The following is a 24,879-nucleotide window of genomic DNA, read 5'->3' as shown; positions in this document are numbered from 1 at the left end:
TGAGCAGTCTCATCCCAGTGCAACTGGTAATGGAAAAGCTTGTCTCTACCTCAATTGGTATTTCCACCATTCCTCGACTCCCATCTCCTTGCTCCCTTCAAAACCTTACTGGAGGAGAAGGTCTAAGGTCTCTCCCATCAGACCATCTTATCCAATGCATTCTGAGGCAGCGAGGAGGATGAATGCAAGGAAATCGAGGAAAGATTAACTGAGAAAGTGCCAAGGACTCCTTCTAGATAACCCATTGAGAATCTACCAGGCATTATATTCCTCCTTTCATTGTTCTCTAAGAATTCTCAACCATTTGTATGACAGTTGAAATGAACCAGTACTGTTCTCTTGGAATCCAATATTTGAAAAGGAAAACACTGAGCAGGAAAAAAAAAATTAAAAAAAATGAAATATCACATTTACTTAAGTATACAGACCCTTAACTCAGTACTTTGTTGAAGCATCTTTGGCAGCGATTACAGCTTTGAGTATTTTTGGGTATGACGCTACAAGCGTGCCACACCTGTATTTGGGGAGTTTCTCCCATTATTCTCTGCAGGTTGGATGGGGAGCACCACAGCTATTTTCAGGTCTCTCCAGAGACGTTTGATCGCATTCAAGTCTGGGCTATGGCTGGGCCACTCAAGGACATGTCCCAAACCCATTCCTACCTTGTCCTGGCTGTGTGCTTAGGGTCGTTGTCCTGTTGGAAGGTGAACCTTCGCCCTAGTCTGAGGTCCTGAGTGGTCTGGAGCAGGTTTCATCAAGGAGCTCTCTCTACTTTGCTCCGTTCATCTTTCCCTCGATCCTGACTAGTCTACCAATCCCTGCCACTAAACAAATAGATGGTGCCAGGTTTCCTCCAGACAAACACTTGGCATTCAGGCCAAAGAGTTCAATCTTGATTTCATCAGACCAGAGAATCTTGTTTCTCATGGTCTGAGAGTCCTTAAGGTACCTTTTGGCAAACTCAAAGCGGGCTGTCATGAGCCTTTTACTGAGGAGTGGCTTCCGTCGGCCTGATTGGTGAAGTTCTGCAGAGATAGTTGTCCTTCTGGAAGGTTCTCCCATCTCCACAGAGGAACTCTGGAGCTCTGTCAGAATGACCATTGGGTTCTTGGTCACCTCCCTGACCAAGGCCCTTCTCCCCCGATTGCACAGATTGGCCGGGCTGCCAGCTATAGGAAGAATCTTGGTGGTTCCAAACTTGGAGGCCACTGTGTTCTTGGGGACCTTTAATGCTGCAGACATTTTTTGGTACCCTTCCCCAGATATGTGCTTTAACACAATCCTGCCTCGGCGCTCTAAGGACAGTTCCTTCAACCTCATGGCTTGGTTTTTGCTCTGACATGCACTGTTTACTGTGCCTTTCCAAGTCATGTCCAATCAATTGAATTTACCACAGGTGGACTCCAATCAAGTTGTAGAAACATCAAGGATGATCAAAAGAAAAAGAATGCACCTGAGCTCAATTTCAAATCTCATAACAAAGGCTCTTAATACTTATGTAAATAAGGTGTTTTTTATTTTTAATACATTTGCAAAAAATATAAAAATCACTTTTCACTTTTGTCATTATGGGGTGTTGTGTAGATTGATGAGTAACATTTTTTATTTAATCCATTTTAGAATAAGGCTGTAACGTAACAAAATGTGGAAAAAGTCAAGGGGTCTGAATACTTTCCGAATGCTCTGTATGCTGATTTTATTATTTCGATTGTGCTTCAAATTTTCAGTGGCATCATAAAGCAAAGCTTGAATCAGCTCCCCTACTCCCCTTCCCCACCACACTAGGGCATGATTCTGACAGACATCAGGGGCGTATTCATTACGGAAACCGTTACCTTTTATGAACCAAATGGAAGCAAACTGAGCAAAACCAGAACTGCCATTGGACAAATTCAGTTCTGTCCCGCCCGCTTCATTTGCTTCTTTTTTTTTTACCCCTTTTCTACCCAATTTCATGGTATCCAACTGGTAGTTACAGTCTTGTCCCATTGCTTCAACTCCCATACGGGAGAGGAGAAGGTCGAGAGCCGTCCGTCCTCCGAAACACAACCTAGCCAAGCCACACTGCTTCTTGACACAATGCCTGCTTAACCCGGAAGCCAACCGCACCAATGTGTCGGAGGAAACACTATGCACCTGGCGACCGTGTCAGCGTGCATTGTGCCCGGCCCATCACAGGAGTCGCTAGTGCGCGATGGGACAAGAACATCCCTACCGGCTAAAACCTCCCCTAACCCGGACGACCCTGGGCCAATTGTGTGGCGCCCCATGGTTCTCCCGGTCACAACCGGCAGCGACAGAGCCTGGACTCTAACCAGGATCTCTAGTGGCACAGCTCCTTAGAACACGTCGCCACTCGGGAGGCCGGCTTCCATTTACTAAACGTTTTGGAACAGAACCGGCGTAATGAATACACCGCGATTTGCCAGAGTTCCCAGCCTGGTCTCCTAGACTAGATGTGACACAATAAACATAAAATTGGGACACTCAAAACTAGTGTCATATGTCATGTTTGGTGTGGTTACATAAGACAGGTGTACTTTAAGCAAAAATGAAAGTAGGGTGGTTGGTCGAGGTGGATGGGTAGGTGTATAACGGGAACTTCTAGTAACCGAAAGTTTGCATGTTCAAAACTCATCACAAACAATTTTAGCGAATTTGCAACAGCTTACTACTTTCTAAGCTACTTTGCAACTACTTAGCATGTTACCTAACCCTTCCCATAACCCCTAACCTAGCTAACGTTATCAATAACAAATTGGAATTTGTAACAATTCATACGTTTTTCTAAATTCATAACATATCATACAAAATGGATGGACATCCACAAATAAATACATACTATACGAAATGTAACATACTATTTGGAGTGTCCCCGATTTACATTTACTATGTTACGTCTTCCATCCCAATATTGACCCAGTTTTCCTGGAACCCTGTGTAATGCATTTTGGTATGTATGCCCTTGGGGAAAATGTTGAAGGTCAAATAAGGTAGGATCCATCTGGAGATCACAATGTGAAGATCTATGTAAATTATGTAAGCAGCATGTATTCATACTGTATGCATGTTGTATGTACTGAAACTGTGATGACAGGTTATTGAATGCATTCTTACAAGTGTTTAACATAAACAATGTTGGAATTGCTCAGAACTGATCCTTTGTGGGTTGATGTGTGTTAGCAATCACCTGCTGGGTGTCCAAAAATGGTGGCGATTCAACAATTTAATGAACTGAAGTTGGCGGCCGATGTTCTGTAGTCAGAGGCAATAAGATTAGGGTTAGACAGCACCCGCTGCTTTTAAGTACACTCTGCCATCCGTTGCTCTGGTGTATAATATATACTGCTCCAAAAAATAAAGGGAACACTTAAACAACACAATGTAACTCCAAGTCAATCACACTTCTGTGAAATCAAACTGTCCACTTAGGAAGCAACACTGATTGACAATACATTTCACATGCTGTTGTGCAAATGGAATAGACAACAGGCGGAAATTATAGGCAATTAGCAAGACACCCCCAATAAAGGAGTGGTACTGCAGGTGGTGACCACAGACCACTTCTCAGTTCCTATGCTTCCTGGCTGATGTTTTGGTCACTTTTGAATGCAGGCGGTGCTTTCACTCTAGTGGAAGCATGAGACAGAGTCTACAACCCACACAAGTGGCTCAGGTAGTGCAGCTCATCCAGGATGGCACATCAATGCGAGCTGTGGCAAGAAGGTTTGCTGTGTCTGTCAGCGTAGTGTCCAGGGCATGGGGGCTCTACCAGGAGACAAGCCAGTACATCAGGAGACGTGGAGAAGGCCGTAGGAGGGCAACAACCCAGCAGCAGGACTGCTACCTCCGCCTTTGTGCAAGGAGGAGTAGGAGGCCAGAGCCCTGCAAAATGACCTCCAGCAGGCCACAAATGTGCATGTGTCTGCTCAAACGGTCAGAAACAGACTCCATGAGGGTGGTATGAGGGCCCGACGTCCACAGGTGGGGGTTGTGCTTACAGCCCAACACCGTGCAGGACGTTTGGCATTTGCCAGAGAACACCAAGATTGGCAAATTCGCCACTGGCGCCCTGTGCTCTTCACAGATGAAAGCAGGTTCACACTGAGCACGTGACAGACGTGACAGAGTCTGGAGACGCCGTGGAGAACTTTCTGCTGCGTGCAACATCATCCAGCATGACCGGTTTGGCGGTGGGTCAGTCATGGTGTGGGGTGGCATTTCTTTGGGGGGCCGCACAGCCCTCCATGTGCTCGCCAGAGGTAGCCTGACTGCCATTAGGTACCGAGATGAGATCCTCTGACCCCTTGTGAGACCATATGCTGGTGCGGTTGGCCCTGGGTTCCTCCTAATGCAAGACAATGCTAGACCTCATGTGGCTGGAGTGTGTCAGCAGTTCCTGCAAGAGGAAGGCATTGATGCTATGGACTGGCCCGCCCGTTCTCCAGACCTGAATCCAATTGAGCACATCTGGGACATCATGTCTCGCTCCATCCACCAATGCCACGTTGCACCACAGACTGTCCAGGAGTTGGCGGATGCTTTAGTCCAGGTCTGGGAGGAGATCCCTCAGGACACCATCCGCCACCTCATCAGGAGCATGCCCAGGCGTTGTAGGGAGGTCATACAGGCACGTGGAAGCCACACACACTACTGAGCCTCATTTTGACTTATTTTAAGGACATTACATCAAAGTTGGATCAGCCTGTAGTGTGGTTTTCCACTTTAATTTTGAGTGTGACTCCAAATCCAGACCTCCATGGGTTGATAAATTGGATTTCAATTGATTATTTTTGTGTGATTTTGTTGTCAGCACATTCAACTATGTAAAGACAAAAGTATTTAATAAGATTATTTCATTCATTCAGATCTAGGATGTTATTTTAGTGTTCCCTTTACTTTTTTTGAGCAGTATATATACATATCTATCTAATATCTATATAATATTCAGTAATAAATCAAGTACAATTGAACAGTTGAAGGATTTTTTTATGTTTTGTCTTATTTTTTATCAACACAAAAATAGGTTGCCACTAATACAAAATAGGTTGATGCATCAAATACAAACTCACAAGCTTTCTTGACTTTACCAGTCTTACATTGTTTCTTTCACTGGGTGTTATCAATCATAGAAACACTACTTTTGCAAGCAGATCTCTGTACTGTTATTGTTCCTATACAACCGCTGAACCATTCCTAACAAAGATTTCATTGGGCAATATAAAATTGTAAAGGTTATGCATAAGATGCATACATTGAGAGAGACAGACAATGACAGAGAATGAGATGGTTGAGTTCAAGCTGGCACATGAACAGCATTACTATCATAACTACTATGGCTCTGTTTCAATGTCTGCAGTAGCACACAACTTCAAATTATGCAAGTATGGACATTGGAAAGTAAGCCTACTACTTTTCTCATTGGTCCGGCTATCTCCGTCTGCGCGGGGAGCTATTCCTGCTCCGTTCCTCGTTTCGCCTGGGTTCTCTGTATCTGTCAGAGTGATGGCGGTTCTCCCTGTTCTCCTTGTCTGCCCGCTCTGCCCTCTCCGCCTGCCGCTCCACCCCGTTCCTGTTCGAGTCCCTGGAGGAATCCATGTCCTTCTCCTTGCGGCTGCTCCTCTCCCGTGACTTTGACCTCTCTTTTTCTCTGTCCCTGCCTCTACTGCTCACTGGTTCCTTCTCTTTCTCAGTGCTACGGTGTCTGACTCGGTCACGGTCGGCCTGGGGGGCTTGGTGTTTCCCATCGTTTCCCCCCCCATCGTCCTTGTTGTGCCTGCGGGCCTCTGGCTGTCTGTCCCCGTCCTCATAGTCTCTGTCTCTGCCAGGCCTGCCACGAGGCAGCTCCTTGTCTTTGTGCCCTCCACGGTCAGCACGGTCGGGTCTCTCGTGCGTGGGTGGCGGAGCGTCTTCTACTCGACCCCGGTGGCGAGAGGCTTTGTGGCGGACCTCAGGCCCGGGTCTCCCCCCACTGCGCTCCGCCTCCTCTTCATCGCTACTGCTGTCATCACGGCGACGGTTCTCGTGTCTCAGACTCCTATTGGGCCGTTCCTCCAGAGGTGACTTCTGAAGGGAGATCTTTTTGGAAGAAGCCTTGTCCTTGGTCTTCTTATCTTTCTTCTTGTCTTTGTCGCTCTTCTTTTTGTTCTGGCCCTTGCTCTTTTTACGCCTAGAATCGGAATCTGCAAAACAGTACATTTGTCTTAGAAACTAAATATATCCAGACTTTGAATCAAAATCTATTAAACATGAGTAAAGAGCCTTAATACATCCAGAAGCATGCACACAGTTTGCCAGCCCATAGAGGGGCACATTCTCTATGCTGTGTATAAAAAATTAAAATAAATTGACAGTCAGTTTTGCCATTCCATACGAGTGGTCTGAGCTATGCCATGTGATGGGAGGTTGAGGGGGGCTTATGTGTGTCCTAAATGGCACCCTATTTCCTATATAGTGCACTACTTCTGACCAGAGCCTTCTACGGAATAGGGTGCCATTTGGGATGCAAGCCTGTGTGCAGATGATGTGTGGTGATGACAGACTGTGCTTTTGGCCAGTGCCTGGAGTGCTCTACTCTGCCATGTTAACATGTCACTCTGCCCTACAGAGAGCAGGCCAGGGGCACCCAACACCATACTAGTCAAACAGTCACTAGACCGCCAGAGTACAAAACTGACTGCAGGCGTTTGTTTGTTTGTGTTTGTGTTTGTGTTTGTGTGTGTGTGTGTGTGTGTGGACCACTGCCGGACTGTCTTTGCGTGCATGTTTTGCATAGAGATTTGTATACATATACACACAGGCTGAATGGTAAATAGCCACATCAACATCACAGCCGAGAAACACCTCACACAGGCTTGATGTTCAGGACAATTTACTGAGAAACAACTAAAGCTCAGAGGTATTGGACATTTCAGTGAACAGAGGTCATTTTGTCACTATTGATTTGAAAGCAGTGATTATGTAGAGGACATCTGTTTCACCAGGACAATCGCTGCTCTCTTGTTAAATTGGATATTTAAAATTTAGCCCTGAAATATAAATGCTTTCTTAAATTGAAAAAGTGAATACAGACTGGTCCTTGGTTGGCAGTATTTGCATTTCATCAGCATGGGACTGACACAAAAAGCCATCTTAATGTCCCTGATGCCACGATTCACACTATGTAGCCTAAACACTCCCATAAGTTGCTTTGGATAAAAACCAACACTAAATGGCAAATATTATTACCATATAATGTGACATGGGGGACAGGCCTTTTCTAGGGAAATAGTGATGTGATTCAAAACAGACAAGTTTCATGTCAATAGAGCTGGCCAATTAAAATAATTATCATGCTGAGTTAGAGGGCTAAGTACAACACTGACATTCCTCAAGGTGAGGCATGCAATGATGCAGGCTGACACACACACACACACACACACCACACACACACACACACACACACACACACACACACACACACACACACACACACACACACACACACACACACACACACACACACACACACACACACACACAAAGCAGGCTAGGCCACCTTCACAGCAGGGACAAGGAAAGAAGGGTACAACCATAGGAACATAATTACTAATTGAACAGGCCCCACCACCTCCCCGGACACAACACAGGCATTAGAATTAGGTTGAGGTGAAGGGCAGACAGTTAATAAAGGACTAGTACTTTTAATTCGTCTAAGAAAATATTCAGACTGCTGGTTAAAAGAGAGCTGGGTTGTAAGTTGATTGCAATGATGTCCTCTCAACTACCTAAGTCTAAGTGTATCAATTAAAAAAAGCATAGTGAGGGTGGCCTGGTCCCAGATTGTTTAAAGTGCTGTTTGTGCCGCCAATGACCAAAGTAGAAATAACAAACAGATCTGGGACCAGGCTATTGTAAGGGACTATCAGGGTGGTAAAGCTACTCTGTACCTGAGCTGTTGCTGGACGAGTCGGAGTCAGTGGAGGAGTCAGAGCTGTCACTGTCGCTGCTGTCACTGTCTGAGGAGGACGAGTCAGAGGAGGAAGAGGACGAGTCGGAGTCTGACGACTCCACGTCCTGGTTCTGGGTCATGATTATCTTGGGGGCGTTCTTCAGATGCTCACGGAGCTCATCCCTATGGGAGGGAGGGAGAGTGGGTAGAGCGAGGGAGAAGGAGAGAGAATGAGAGAAAGAGAAGGGGAAAGAGAGCAAGAGAGAGAGATCGAGAAAGAATAAATTATGACACATAGCCTCGTTATTGTGTTACTTTTATTATTACTTTTTATTTTAGCTTACTTGGTAAATATTTTCTTCTTCTTGAACGGCACTGTTGGTTAAGGGCTTGTAAGTAAGCATTTCACGTCTATACTTGTTGTATTCGGCATATGTGACAAATAAAGTTTGATTTGGCAGGAGATCACAGCAGGATGGTGACGCAATACCCCAACCTGTTATATTACAATGTGTTCCTGTGTGGCTCAGCAGGTAAAGGCAGCAGCAATGTGAAGGTTGTGTGTTAACAAATCACAAACACAAAACGTATATGCAATCTCATTGTGCTGTTGCGTTGAATGAAAGCGGCACGTATTATGATTATATTATTAGAATGGAGACACTTACGTAAGTCCACCCAGGCCAATGGAGGTGAAGAAATTTATGGCGAATCGGGTGTTCCTGGGGTTGTCACGAGGGAAGAGACCCTCGAAGAAGGGCTGCAACGTCCTGGAAGATACAAAAAAGATCGGATGAGACAATCCCATCCATCAAAAAGTGACAACTAAATGTATTTATATTCAACTTAATTTATCCCCTCAGAGAATAACAGAGCCAGATTACAAGTATCAACATTCTCAAGTGACATATTAGTTGACAGTGGAGGGGGAAAAGACTAGATTGACGTACATATCCTTGAGTCGTTCATTGAGCCTGGGCAGACCCATGTAGGCACAGAGCTCCTGGAACAAGATCTTGACGAAGATTCGACTGGACGACGTGGTGGTGTCCTCACTGACTTTAATACATTCCAGCACCTGAGAGAGAAACACACAGACACGCAGTGTAACTAGATTAGTAGCTGTTGAAGGGAACTCAAATCAACTACGTTGCCTTAATGCCCAGCATCAGATGAATAGATCAATAAGATTTAAAGCCATATTGATGCTGTAATACATTCTGATATGAAAGAGAGGATGCATTATGTCACGAACCCATGTGCGTGGTAACGGCAGAGTCAGCACAAGGTTTTAGGTTAGAGATGTTGAGTTACTAGGGCCAAAATGGCACCCTAATCCCCATGTAGTGCATGGGGATTAGGGTGCCGTTTGAGACGCAACCCTAGAGAGCTACAATACATACACTCCACGGGACAGAGTCAGTGTACAGGAGATGAGCAAACATCCTGGCAACGTTTCTCAGTTTATTGGTCTCTAGGCGATGGATGGTTTCATACTGCTCCATGAAGATGGCCTCAAAACTCTCCATATAGTCCTTCTTCAGCAGACAAAACCTCTGAGAAATTAACAGAGTTCACCAATGTTAGTTGAGAGTAGAATATAGTTGGTCTTAACGCAGTGCTCTTGAATGCGAGACAAATTCCTGTAAAAAGCCAAATGAACTGCAGTAAACTACAAGGCTTATCAACAAATGTAATTTCAAGGGTGATGAAATTCCAACTTTCAGCATGCAACATAACAGACTAAGTTAATGAAAATTGTCTCAGGGATAACGGAAAATGATGAAATATATATTTTGGTTATATTTAAATTAAAGAATATAAAAACATATATTATTTGGTCTTCTTACCCCTGCTAGAAGACCAAAAAACTTCTCGTAGGTCCTCTGTTGGGCACAGCAGTCTAGAATCATGTTGCACAGCTCTTTCTGTTGGGAGAAGGCAGACACAAAAATAGCTTTAATCACTGGAACATGGACACAGAGGGGATGCTGAGACTTGGCCAAGCCAGGAAGGACTGCACCTATGGGGGATATAAAAAGACCCATCTGTTACATCGTCCTGCAGCCAGCGAGAAGCCGGTCCTAAATGGGACCCTATTCTCTACAAAGTATACTACTTTGACGTGGCCCAGGTGAAAAGTAGTGCACGACATAGGGAACAGGGTGCCATTTTGGACATAACCATTCTGTGTCCTCTCATCCTCCAACCAATATCCCAGCCAAGCAGATTATTGATTTCATAAGACTATATTTTCATTGAGGAGGCCAGCCTTGGGCAACCATGGGCTGTGGTGTGATCAATCTTCAAATGAACGTCCTGGACAGGCCATGACCTGGCAGGGGCTGGCACCAAATTACACAGGTGGTGAGGAGAGATAGGAGAATCATGTTTGTGATATGGAGGGAGGAAAAATCGATACAAATTGGACTATTTGCTCATCATGTAAAATCTGAATGATTCCTTGGAATCATACCAAAGAACGCCGAAGTCATGTCAGAAAATGTTTTTCCGGGGTGTGATGTAATATGGAAGACCCGGCAAGCCAGCATATTTCTTATAATGTAAATTCCAACAGATATAACTTCCATGTATAACTTCAAATTAAAGCAAATCGTTTGCACTCATGACTGCTGGTTTCAATAAAATGTTCAGGTAAGTTACAAGCAAATACTTTATGAATTTATTGTTACAAATCAATTTGCAAGGTTGCTAGCCAACTAGCCTGCTAACATTAGCCCTACCAGCCTGCTAATGTTACGTTAGCACCGAGTCAGCCAGTTGCTATCAACGCCTATCTTACAGCTACATCAAAGTAAATCAAAGTTTTGGAAATATATAACACAATCTAACCAGTTATCAAAGAATGTTAGGTATATGCAGTTATCTTAGCCAGCAAGTTAGCCAGCCAGCTCACATTAGCTCTTTAGCCAACTAGCTATTAGCCTAGCCAACCACCACGGTGTAGGTCGGCAAGCTAAAGCCCAACTACTGGAGACCAGCTAGAATACAACTAACACAACACAACTAAAACATAACCGCAGATTAAAAGAAAAGAGAGCAGAGACTTACAGACGGATGGCTGGGGCCCAGCCAAAGGTAACACGCTTTTAAATTAGTCCAGGCTGAGTTAGCTTTCAAAGCGAGGGGGAGGCGGGCGCTTCACCTGGCTGAAATCCAAATTGGATAGATTACAGATGTCAGTCTGCTAGCGAGGTAGCACTAAGCCAAGGTAGAAAAAGTTACAAAACTCCCCAAAAGCACCAGTCTGCCGTACTGACGAGTTCCCACTAGAGAACACAGAACACAAAATCTGTGAATAGCATGAGGCGTGGCTATCGTAAACCAGCTTGAGCTAGCTACCGAGCTAGCAAACAAATTGGTAGCCAGAGTAGAGTAGATCCTTCATGACGCTGACAAATAGTGCATTGTGGGGAGTTTAGAAGTATTCCGGAATTAAGTTAATAAATATGTAATAACCTTGAAACATAACTATATTGTACTTATAGGTAACCAGATTGAGACTACAACTAAATATTTGACTACACTGAGTTACATTGGTGAGGAAAAACTCATGCTTCCTTGCATTTAACTTATCATGTGGGCTAAAACCTGAATGATTCATGTGTGAACACATTTAAATTCATTGAGAAAGTAAAGGTGTGAGCGAAAGTTCTCAGCATGTAGCCTTGCTAGCTGACAGACTGAACAACTCATTTAACATCTCAGCACAGTTATCAAAATAATGATGGTTATGACTGAGGCTAGAAGCTGTATGGTTTGTTATTGAGAGGCACGTCTGTCTGGTAACTGTCTCTCTGCCACAGACGAAAAAGCCCTGGCAGCAGACAGCAGCAGGAGGCTGTGTTATGTTGTGTGATACTGAGATTGGAAAGTGTGATGTTCACACAGTGTGCCTGATTCTCTGCCTGGCATGGCAACACGATGGGAATGCAATGAGACTCTGTTGTCTGTCCCCCATCTCATCTCAGAACCCTCTCCATCCTGAGAACACTCAGGGTACCTCCCAAATGGCACCCTATTCCCTAATAGTGCACAACTTTTGACCAGAGACAAAAGTAGTGCTCTCTATAAGGACTAGGGTGCCATTTGGGATATATCCTCATTCTCAACCACATCCACTACATTACCAAAAGCATGTACCCCATGCTCGTCGAACATCCCATTCCAAAATCCTAGGCATGAATATGGAGTTGGTCGCCCCATTGCTGCTATAACAGTCTCCACTCGTCTGGGAAAGCTTTCCACTAGATGTTGGAACAATGCTGCAGGGACTTGCTGCCATTCAGTCACAAGAGCATAAGTGAGGTCGGGCACTGATGCTGGGCGATTAGGCCTGGCTCGCAGTCGGCGTTCCAATTAATCCCAAAGGTGTTTGATGGGGTTGAGGTCAGGGCTCTGTGCAGGCCAGTCAAGTTGTTCCACACCAATCTCGACAAACCATTTCTATATGGACCTTGTTTGTGCACGGGTCATTGTCATTGTATGCGTCTTGCGGTTATCATTTCAACAGGAAAGGGCTTTTCCCAAACTGTTGCCACAAACTTGGAAGCACAGAATCGTCTAGAATGTCATTTTATGCTGTAACGTTAAGATATCCTAACGAAGATTTTCTAACTAAAAGGGCCTAGCCCAAACTGTGACATTTGGCACTATGCAGTCGGGCAGGTAGCGTTCTCCTGGCATCCGCCAAACCCAGATGGTGGAGTGTGATTCATGACTCCAGAAAACAGTTTCCACTGCTAGGCTTGTGTGCAGCTGCTCAGCCATGGAAACCCATTTCATGAAGCTCCTGACGAACAGTTATTGGGCTGACATTGCTTCCAGAGGCAGTTTGGAACTCGGTAGTGAGTGTTGCAACCCGAGGACAGACAATTCTTACGCGCTACATGCTTTAGCGGTCCTGTTCTGTGAGCTTGTGTGGCCTACCACTTCGCGGCTGAACCGTTGTTGCTCCTAGACGATTCCACTTCACAATAACCGCACTTGACGGGGCAGCTCTAGCAGTGCAGAAATTTGACTTACTGACTTGTTGGAAAGGTGGCAATCTATGACGGTGCCACGTTGAAAGTCACTGAGGTCTTCAGTAATGCTATTCTAGTGCCAGTGTTTGTCTATGGAGATTGCATGGCTGGGTGCTCGATTTTATACATCTCTCAGCAACGGGTGTGGCTGAAATAGCCGAATCCACTAAATTTCAAGGGGCATCCACATACTTTTGAATATATATAGTGTATCAGCCAGGGCCCATACAGGGCCAGCAAAGTCAATGCATAGAAATGACCAACTCTACCAACACTTTACAACTAGTGGTTCAGGTACAGTTGAAGTTGGAAGTTTACATACAGCTTAGCCAAACACATTTAAACTCAGTTTTTCACAATTCCTGACAATTAATCCTAGTAAAAATTCCCTGCCTAAGGTCAGTTAGGATCACCACATTTTAAGAATGTGAAATGTCAGAATAATAGTAGCGAGAATGATTTATTTCAGCTTGTATTTCTTTCATCACATTCCCAGTGGGTCAGAAGTTTACATACACTCAATTAGTATTTGGTAGCATTGCCTTAAAATTGTTTAACTTGGGTCAAACGTTTCCACAAGCTTCCCACAATAAATTGGGTGAATTAAGGCCCATTCCTCCTGACAGAGCTGGTGTAACGGAGTTAGGTTTGTAGGCCTCCTTGCTCGCACACCCTTTTTCAGTTCTGACCTCAAATTTTCTATAGGATTGAGGTCAGGGCTTTGTGATGGCCTCTCCAATACCTTGACTTTGTTGTCCTTAAATTTTTTAGGATAGGGGGCAGCATTCGGAATTTTGGATGAAAAGCGTGCCCAAAGTAAACTGCCTGCTACTCAGGCCCAGAAGCTAGGATATGCATATTGGTAGATTTTGATAAAAAAAAAAAACACTATAAAGTTTCTAAAACTGTTAAAATAATGTCTGTGAGTATAACAGAACTTATTTGGCAGGTGAAACACCGAGGACAAACCATCCAGGATAGTTTTTTTTTTTAGGTGAGACTGTTTTCAACGGAACCTAGATTTCTGTGGCACTTGGTTGCAGTTCCTATTGCTTCCACTAGATGTCAACAGTCTTTAGAAATTGGTTGATGTTTTTCTTTAGAGAAATGAAGAAGCACGGCTGTTCAGAACGAGGGTCCAGCCTAGTGCTCTCTAATGTTTTGATGCGCGCTCCAGGTCACACGCTTCACATTGTTTTCATCCGGTATTGAACACAGTTTATCCCGTCTTAAATTTGATCGATTATTTACATTTTAAAATACCTAAAGTTGGATTAGGAAAGTTCTTTGAAATGTTTGGACAGCGTTTACAGGTAACTTATTAGATATTTTGTAGTCATGCTGGTCGAGTTGGAACCGGTATTTTTCTGAACCAAATGCTCCAAATAAATGGAAATTCTGGAGATATAACGAAGGAATTAATCGAACAAAAGGACCATTTGTGATGTTTATGGGACATATTGGAGTGCCAACAGAAGAAGTTCTTCAAAGGTAAGGGATGAATTATATCGTTATTTCTGAGTTTTGTGTCGCGCCTGGCGGGTTGAAATTTGATTTTCATGTGTTGGTATGCTGGGCACTGTCCTCAGATAATCACATGGTTTGCTTTCGTGTAAAGCCTTTTTGAAATCTGACACGGTGGCTAGATTAACAAGAAGTTAAGCTTTAATTTGGTGTATTGCACTTGTGAATGTATGAAAGTTAAATATTTCGAATAAAAACATTTTTGCGCTCTGTAATTTCACCGGATGTTGTTGAAACGTTCCGCTAGCGGAACCCCTATCCATAACAGGTTTTAAGATATTTTGCCACAACTTTGGAAGTATGCTTGGGATCATTGTCCATTTTGAAAGATCCATTTGAGACCAAGCTTTAACCTCTTACATCTAGACGTTCCGCTAGCGGAACACCTGCTCCATTATCCAATGATGGGCGTGGCGCGAAATACAAACTCCTCTAAAATACAAAAACTTCCATTTTTCAAACATATGACTATTTCACAGCATTTTAAAGATAAGACTCTCCTTTATCTAACCACACTGTCCGATTTCAAAAAGGCTTTACAACGAAAGCAAAACATTAGATTATGTCAGCAGAGTACCAAGCCAGAAATAATCAGACACCCATTTTTCAAGCTAGCATATAATGTCACAAAAACCCAGAAGACAGCTAAATGCAACACTAACCTTTGATGATCTTCATCAGATGACAACCCTAGGACATTATGTTATACAATACATGCATGTTTTGTTCAATCAAGTTCATATTTATATCAAAAAACAGCTTTTTACATTAGCATACCCCCCGCAAACTTCCGGGGAATTCGCTAACATTTTACTAAATTACTCACGATAAACGTTCACAAAAAGCATAACAATTATTTTAAGAATTATAGATACAGACCTCCTCTATGCACTCGATATGTCCGATTTTAAAATAGCTTTTTGGTGAAAGCACATTTTGCAATATTCTAAGTACATAGCCCAGGCATCATGGGCTAGCTATTTAGACACCCGGCAAGTTTAGCACTCACCAATATCAGCTTTACTATTATAAAAGTTTCATTACCTTTTGTTGTCTTCGTCAGAATGCACTCCCAGGACTGCTACTTCAATAACAAATGTTGGTTTGGTCCAAAATAATCCATCGTTATATCCGAATAGCGGCGTTTTGTTCGTGCGTCCCAGACACTATCTGAAATGGTAAATCAAGGTCGTGCGCATGGCACAATTCGTGACAAAAAAAATCTAAATATTCCATTATCGTACTTCAAAGCATGTCAACCGCTGTTTAAAATCCATTTTTATGCCATTTTTCTCGTAAAAAAGCGATAATATTCCGGCCAGGAATCTCCTTTTAGCTAAACTGAGGAAAGTAAACAAAGCTTTCGGTCGATGCGGGCACGAGCCTGAGTCTCACAGTACTGTAACCAGCCACTACCCAAACGCGCTACTTTGTTTCAGCCAGAGCCTGCAAAGCCACGATTCAGCTTTTTACCGCCTTCTGAGACCCTATGGCAGCCGTAGGAAGTGTCACGGGACAGCTAAGATCCTCACTCTTCAATAAACAGAGACAAGAAGAACGACACCTTGTCAGACAGGCCACTTCCTGCCTGAAACCTTGTCAGGTTTTTGCCTGCCAAATGAGTTCTGTTATACTCACAGACACCATTCAAACAGTTTTAGAAACTTTGGAGTGTTTTCTATCCATATGTAATAAGTATATGCATATTCTAGTTACTGGGTAGGAGTGGTAACCAGATTAAATCGGGTATGTTTTTTAACCAGCCGTGAAAATACTGCCCCCTAGCCATAACAGGTTAACTTCCTGACTGATGTCTTGAGATGTTGCTTCAATATATCCACATCATTTTCCTCCCTCATGATGTCATCTATTTTGTGAAGTGCACCAGTCCCTCCTGCAGAAAAGCACCCCCACAACATGACGCTGCCACCCCCGTGCTTCACGGTTAGGATTGTGTTCTTCAGTTTGCAAGCCTCCCCCTTTTTCCTCCGAACATAAGAATGGTCATTATGGCTAACATTTCTATTTTTGTTTCATCAGACCAGAGGACATTTCTCCAAAAAGTACGATCTTTGTCCCCATGTGCAGTTGCAAACCGTAGTCTGGCTTCTTCCTTGCTGAGCGGCCTTTCAGGTTATGTCGATATAGGACTTGTTGTACTGTGGATATAGTTACTTTTGTACCTGTTTCCTCCAGCATCTTCACAAGGTACTTTGCTGTTGTTCTGGGATTGATTTGCACTTTTCGCACCAAAGTACGTTCATCTCTAGGAGACAGAACGCGTCTCCTTTCTGAGCGGTATGGCGGCTGCGTGGTCCCATGGTGTATATACTTGCGTACTATTGTTTGTTCAGATGAACGTGGTAACTTCAGGCGTTTGGGAATTTCTCCCAAGGATGAACCAGACTTGTGGAGGTCTCCAATTTTTTCCCCCTGAGGTCTTTGCTGATTTCTTTTGATTTTCCCATGATGACAAGCAAAGCAGCACTGAGTTTGAAGGTAGGCCTTGAAATACATCCACAGGTACACCTCCAATTGACTCAGAAGCTTCTAAAGCCATGACATCATTTTCTGGAATTTTCCAATCTCTTTAACCTGTTGGGGTGTAGGCGGCAGTATTTTCATGGCCGGATGAAAAACGTACCCAATTTAAACAGGTTACTACTCTGGCCCAGAAACTAGAATATGTATATTATTAGTAGATTTGGATAGAAAACACTCTGAAGTTTCTAAAACTGTTTGAATGGTGTCTGTGAGTATACCATAACTCATATATGGCAGGCAAAAACCTGAGAAAAATCCAAGCAGGAAGTGGAAAGTCTGAGAATTGTAGTTCTTCTTTTGATTCTCTATCGAAACTACAGTGTCTGTGGGGTGACGTTGCACTTACTAAGGCTTCCATTGGCTGTCAACAGCCTTCAGAAAGTGGTTTGAGCATTCTCCTGTCACTGGGCAGAGTATAGGAGCTCAGTTACTGAGTGGACTGCCTGGCAACAAAGGGATTGGATATGCTCGGTCCCGCGAGCACGCCGTTCCTTCTTTTTCTTCTTGAATGAATATGCTATTGTCCGGTTGGAATATTATCGCAATTTTACGTTAAAAATACCAGAAAGATTGATTTTAAACAGCGTTTGACATGCTTCTAAGTACGGTAATGGAACATTTTGACTTTTCGTCTCTGGTTCCGCGCTTGCGCGTTATGCCTTTGGATAAGTGATCTGTACGCACAAACAAAATGTAGGTATTTGGACATAAATATGGAGTATTTCGAACAACATTTCTTGTGGAAGTAGCAGTCCTGGGAGTGCATTCTGACGAAGATCAGCAAAGGTAAGACAATATTTCTAATACTAATTCTGAGTTTAGATTCCCCCGAACTTGGCGGGTGTCTGTATTGCTCGCCGTGATGGCTGAGCTATGTACTCAGAATATTGAAAAATGTGCTTTCTCCGTAAAGCTATTTTAATATCTGACACAGCGGTTGCATCCAGGAGTAGTCTATCTATAATTCTTTAAATAATTGTTATATATTTTGTCAACGTTTATGATGAGTATTTTTGTAAATTGATGTGCACATTCACCGGACGTTTTGGTGGGAATACATTTTCCGAACATCACGCGCCAATGTAAAATGCTGTTTTTGGATATAAATATGAACTTTATCGAACAAAACATACATGTATTGTGTAACATAATGTCCTAGGAGTGTCATCTGATGAAGATCGTCAAAGGTGAGTGCTTCATTTAGCTGTGTTTTGGGTTTTATTGACATGTCCTTGCTTGGAAAATAGCTGTGTGATTATTTTTGTCTATGTACTCTCCTAACATAATCTAATGTTTTGCTTTTGCTGTAAAGCCTTTTTGAAATCGGACAATGTGGTTACATCAAGGAGAAGTGTATCTTTAAAATGGTGTAAAATAGTTGTATGTTTGAGAAAGTTGAATTATGACATTTTGTTGTTTTTGTTGTTTTTGAATTTGCCGCCCTGATATTTCACTGGCTGTGTCCCACGTAGCCCATAGAAGTTAAAGGCACAGTCAACTTAGTGTATGTAAACTTCTGACCCACTGGAATTGTGATACAGTGAATTATGAGTTAAATCGGTCTTTAAACAATTGTTGGAAAAATTACTTGTGGCATGCACAAAGTAGATGTCCTAACCGACTTGCCAAAACTATAGTTTGTTAACAAGAAATGTATGGAGTGGTTGAAAAACAAGTTTTAATGACTCCAACATAAGTGTATGTAAACTTCCGACTTCAACTGTAAGTTAAGGTTCATGTAAAGACCAAGGGGATAGATTTGAGACAGAGAGAGACAGGCCGCTCACAGAAGATAATAATTTCCCTTCCTGTTTTAATAGAGTCCTTTTCATTTGATCTCATTTAAAAACATAGACAGTGTTCCTGTGTGTGTCCAGTGAGTTCTGAGAAAAGAACAGGGTTGTGGTCTGCTGTGCAGTGGTTGTGAAGAATTGGGCGACTGTTACTGATTCATTCATTAGCTTTCCTAATGTGTCTATCCATCACAGCTGGAATATTGAGCAGACCATGAGCTCTATAGAAGAGCCTGTTCCTCAGGATCATAGCAGGCAGGGAAGGAAATCTCCAGGTCTCAGTTCTTATCCTATCCATTTGGCTGTCAGTCCAGGGAAATCTCTAAATGCCTGTGTACTCATAGAATTACATAGCCTATAGAATTATATGTGAATTATAGGATCTCTGTGTGTACCCCTGTCCACCTGGCTGTGGATGCAGAAACCCCCGTCGCTGACACTCCCTGAGTCCATGCATCTGGGTGAGTATTACTCTGGTATTATTCTGCTACTCTAGGCTCCATAGGAAGTGTGAGGATTACATGCATAGACATAGAACCATATAGAAATACACTATATATATTCAAAACTATGTGGACACCACTTCAAATTAGTGGATTCAGCTATTTCAGCCACACCGGTTGCTGACAGGTGTATAAAAATTGAGCACAGACATGCAATCTCCATAGACAAACATTGGCAGTAGAATGGCCTTACTGAAGAGCTCAGTCACTTTCAACGATGCACCGTCATAGGATGCCACCTTTCCAACAACTCCGTTTGTAAAATGCCTGCCCTGCTAGAGTTACCCCGGTCAACTGTAAGTGCTGTTATTGTAAAGTGGAAACATCTAGGAGCAACAATGGCTTAGCCACAAAGTGGTAGGCCACACCAGCTTACAGAACGGGACCGCCAAGTGCTGAAGCGCGTAAAAATCGTCTGTCCTCGGTTACAACTCTACCTCCCGAGTTCCAAACTGCCTCTGGAAGCAACGTCAGCCCAATAACTGTTTGTCGGGAGCTTCATGAAATGGGTTTCCATGGCCGAGCAGCCGCACACAAGCCTAAGATCACCATGCGCAATGCCAAGCGTCGGCTGGAGTGGTGTAAAGCTTGCCACCATTGGACTCAGGAGCGGTGAAAACGCATTCTCGGGAGTGATGAATCCCGCTTCCCCATCTGGCAGTCCTACGTACGAATCTGGGTTTGGCGGATGCCAGGAGAAGGCTACCTGCCCAAATGCATAGTGCCAACTGTAAAGTTTGGTGGAGGATGAATAATGGTCTGGTGCTGTTTTTCATGCTTCGGGTTAGGGCCCTTATTTCCAGTGAAGGGATATCTTAACGCTACAGCATACAATGACATTCTAGATGATTCTGTGCTTCCAACTTTCTGGCAACAGTTTGGGGAAGGCCCTTTCCTGTTTAAGCATGACAATGCCCCCGTGCCCAAAGCGAGGTCCATACAGAAATGGTTTGTCGAGATTGGTGTGGAAGAACTTGATTGGCCTGCAGAGAGGCCTGACCCCAACCCCATCGAACACCTTTGGGATGAATTGGAATGCCGACTGCAAGCCAGAGCAAATCGCCCAACATCAGTGCCCGACCTCACTAATGCTCATGACTGAATGGCAGCAAGTCCCCGCAGCAACATATAGTGGAAAACCTATCCAGACAAGTGGAGGCTGCTATAGCAGCAAAGGGGGACCAACTCCATATTAATTCCCATGATTTTAGAATGAGATGTTCGACGAGCCGGTGTCCACATACTTTTCGTCATGTAGTGTAGTTCTATGATTACATGCTTTTTCCTTACCATGAAAGCAGTCTATGGACAGGGAAAGACATCAATACCTGCGAGCTAGGTGGGTATAGTACCCTGGTATGACAATGGTATTACTTTGGGCTGGGCCGTAAAGGAAGCGTGGGGATTACATGTTTCCCAGCAGCATTAGGCCCACACCCTACACAATTCCTCCGGCAGCACCTGGGGTCTCTGTGGCTATGTGGGTGCAGTGTAGCAGCCTTCTCAGGACATAATGTCATGCCATCTCTCTGTGGTCGTCAGGGCCTATAGCCTCAGGAGGGGGATGCAGGCTGGGGCTATACAGGCAGGCTGGGTGACATTCTCATCCCTTACAGCATGTACTGTCCTTTCCCATCTGGTGTGTGTGAGAGAGAGGAGCCCAACACTAACCTTTGGCTCAGGGACTTGAAGCTGCAGGCTGAGGAGACTTAGCCTAGGTTGAGGAGCACAGGGAATGTGATTGACACTGACAGAACTACTAGCTCGCTACCCATCAGCAGCTGGAATTCCATATGGAATAATAAAAAGCGTTCAACAAGAATAATTTCAGAGCCGTCTCGAATATGAGTCTTGCTTTGCCTTGACTAGCTTGAACACCCAGGGCCACTTCAACACATATGGTGTCATAGACAGTCACGTTACTTAGTGTGAAACCCTGAAAGCAGGCAAACAAACAGGCTGTCCTCTGAATGCTCTTAGCACTGGATAGATAGCTTCACGGGCAGACAAAGCCCTTCCATCTCCCCCTCTCCTTTCCTGTGTTCCTTCCATCCATCTTCCCCCTTCCCCAAAGGACCACTGCTGTGCTAATGCATCTCCCGCCACCATGGGACAGACATTCCTGTTCTTATAATTATATTTCTATGGGCTTCCCTCTGCCAGAAGGGTCTCACTCCATGCGGCTGCATCACAGGAGGCTGAATACTTAACAAATAATTCCAAGGAGAGAGACAACTTCCAGTAAAAGGTTTGTCAAAGAATTAACCCATATTGAGTCAAGAAATGACTTTGAAAAATAGGAAATAAATATTTCAATCCACATAGGGTTCGGTAAATGAAAGTACATTCTTTCATATGTCCTGGATTCTAAAGATGAAACAACTCCTACAAACAACAGCATATAATTTATAACACCATCCCTAGACAATCTCCGAGGCTCTGCAGCTGAAAGACTGTAAACTAACAACATTGGTGTGCTTAGCTACTACTACGGGTAGTATCTATGCATGCCATATGGGTATGAACCAGTAAAATGTAACTTCAAAAAAATTATCTAATATGAAAGATCACTGAAATACTGGCTGAGATTTATCTGTCCTGCTTTATCAATCTTAATTTTTCTAGCAGACCAAACTAGCATGGTGAGTCATGGAGGCAAGCAGATGTGCTGTGAATAACGAGAGTGGAATCGACTGATTCATTCTTCACTCTCACTCCCCTTACAGTGATGTGTTCTCTCTCTCTCTCACTGCTGACAAGGACAATAATCACATTGCCAGACTAGTAGACAGTGGTGGTAGCGCTGCTAGCCGTCCACACAGCCCATCTTCTTTATTAAGTCTACTTTACAGTTCACACAATCACACCTCATAGAAATGAATGAATAATAGGCTGTGTGACTGCGTCATACAGGCCAATCCAGCACCAAGATGTAGCCTAGGGTGTCAAATTTGGGATATCACACCTTATATAAATGAATAAAACTGTGTGAATGTGTCATAATCCTAATATGTTCACATTATCCCCCGACCCTCCGTTATCCACACCATTAATATATTAGATATACTATACGAAATCAGAAAAATCTAAACTCCTATTAATGTTTCTTGCCTCAGAGGAGCCTAATTATCTTAACAGAAATCCATTGGGTAAAATAGACACAGTGCCTTCAGAAAGTATTCACACACATTGACTTTTCCAAATTTTGTTGTGTTGCAAAGTGGGATTAAAATGGATTTGTCATTTTTAGTTAACGATCTACACAAAATTATTTAATATAAAACACTAATACAGTACATCTTGATTAGATAAGTATTTAACACCTTGAGTCAAATCCTGTTAGAATCACCCTTGGCAGCGATTACAGCTTTCTGGGTAAGGCTAAGAGCTTTGCACACCTGGACTGTACATTATTTGCCCATTATTCTTTAAAACAATAACTCAAAGTCTGTGTAGTTGGGTTCTAGGTAAGCAACTCTAGTGTATATTTGGCCTTTTGTTTTATGTAATTGTCCTGCTGAATGGTGAATGTGTCTCCCGGTGTCTGTTGGAAAGCAGACTGAACCAAGTTTTCACTCTAGATATTTGCCCTTTGCTTAGCTCTATTCCTTTTATTTTTTATCCTAAAAAACTCCCTAGTCCTTGTCGATGATAAGCATACCCATAACATGATGCAGCCACCACTATGCTTGAAAATATGAAGAGTGGTACTCGGTGGTGTTGTGTTTGCCCCAAACATAACGCTTTGTAATCAGGACAAAAATAAAAGAGTATTTCTTTGTCACATTTTTTGCTGTATTACTTTATTGCAAGCAGGATTTATTTAGGCTTGCCATAACAAAAGGGTGGAAAACTTGACTCAAGACATTTCAGCTTTTAGTTTAATTAATTTGTAAACATTCCTAAAAAGAAAGCCACTGACATTATGGGGTACTGTGTGTAGATCAGTGACAAAACATCTAAATTTAATCCATTTGAAATTCAGGCTGTAACACAACAAAATGTGGAAAAGGTCAAGGGGTGTGGGTTTCTGAATGCACTGTAGATAGATGCTGTGTAGATTAAAGTGTAGTTAAGGAAACTAGGCGTATGACGTGCATCACAACTTCACAGGAAAGCCATTTGAACGCAAACTAAAAAAAAAAACATTTTGGCACAAATGCCTTCTGGAACATGTGCCTTAACAAAATTGTATGCCATCTGTAAATATGAATGCAATTGTTATTTACGAGCCTAGTTGGTTTAGCCATGGAAAAAGACAGCATCCGTCCCGCTAGCCATGATTGGCTGAGACAATGGATTGGCTGGACATGCCGAGAGATGAGTTTGGATTGGTCTGCCATGTAGCATGCTTCTGTCTATTTGAGCTTGTCAGTATGTCTAGGTAATCCTTTCTAAAAATATATATATATCACTTAGTAGAACTGCTTAAGTGTTGGTCTCCACTTTCTGGAGGACCGAGTTTTGAAATCAGTGGAAGGCCTGGTGGAATTAGAGTATGATAGCTAAGGAGATGGAGACAACACCTGTCTCAGGATTACATATTCAAACTAAGGGCAACCATGGCATCTGTGAGAGAGGGATATACAGGTAATGTATACAGGTAATGTATACGGGTAAGACAGCCTAAGCCAGCTACATTTTCAAATATTACACGTTTCTAATTCTGTCAGAAAGTAATTTTCATTTCAAGTTAAAGTGTACTGTTAGCTAGCTAGCTAACATTAGCTGGCTGGCTGGCTCGATCGCTAGCTAACGTTACGTGCATGATCTGTGTAGTAATATTATTCGTATCTCAGAGCCATTTGCTTTGCTAGTTATAGCCTAATGTTAGCTAGCTAACATTGAACCTGGTTGGTTAGCTACCTGCAGATTCATGCAGGGTAGTAACATTATGAGTTGGGATTATGGTTCGTGGTTTAGCTTGCTACATGTCTTAGCAAAACTCCACTATGCAAGTAACCATTTCATTAGAATGTTTATGATGCCACTGCGACAACTGTTGATAGACGTAGCTGGTAAATTCGCTCAGAATAACTGACAAATTTACAAATGCTCAACACCTGTTGAATATAGCTGGTGTCAGTAAACGTTGGCAAAAAATTGTTGCCAGCAGCACAGTCACCAACGCTCTGGATAACATAGAAACAGCCTAACCAGCTCTATATGGGAGCGTAAAATGGTCAGAGTGAGCTGTCCTCTCATTTGTGTCTGGAAGGAGCTAGCAAGCTAGCCAACGTTAGTCAGTTAGCTTGGGTCCTTGACTGGTGTTGTTAGGACAGAACGTTCAGATCAACCCTACTCCTCGGCCTCCCACGCAAATCCTTAAAGAGATATAGGGGGCTAAACCTTAAGAGGGTGTGAACGATGCTGAATGGGTGTAGACAAAGAGACAAAGAGCTCTCCAGTAGGTGTACCAAAACATTCAAAGGCCATTTTCTCAAAAGTGAGGTTACAAGTTGATCAACTTTCAAAGCAGAATGACTTTTCTATTGTTCCTCAATTGTAGTGTATGATATACAATTTCTAGCTATGAGTCT

General features: G+C 43.2%; 1 protein-coding gene across 1 annotated transcript in view; it reads right to left on the bottom strand.

The window, feature by feature from the left end:
• Positions 1-4,968: 4,968 nt before the first annotated feature.
• Positions 4,969-24,879, bottom strand: part of LOC106582271 (pre-mRNA-splicing factor CWC22 homolog) — a 65,343-nt gene continuing 45,432 nt past the window's right edge. The window contains exons 16-21 of the mRNA XM_014165172.3: positions 9,781-9,858; positions 9,334-9,486; positions 8,881-9,008; positions 8,599-8,700; positions 7,929-8,113; positions 4,969-6,182 (exon numbers count right to left, since the gene is read on the bottom strand). Coding sequence (XP_014020647.3) covers positions 5,431-6,182; positions 7,929-8,113; positions 8,599-8,700; positions 8,881-9,008; positions 9,334-9,486; positions 9,781-9,858 — 1,398 coding nt within the window. The 3' untranslated portion in view covers positions 4,969-5,430. The remainder of the gene's footprint in view (positions 6,183-7,928; positions 8,114-8,598; positions 8,701-8,880; positions 9,009-9,333; positions 9,487-9,780; positions 9,859-24,879) is intronic.

The sequence above is a fragment of the Salmo salar genome, chromosome 21 (genome assembly GCF_965601325.2).
Source record: "Salmo salar chromosome 21, fSalSal1, whole genome shotgun sequence".
In the NCBI taxonomy this organism is placed as follows: domain Eukaryota; kingdom Metazoa; phylum Chordata; class Actinopteri; order Salmoniformes; family Salmonidae; genus Salmo; species Salmo salar.
This window is presented reverse-complemented; position numbering and strand designations above follow the sequence as displayed.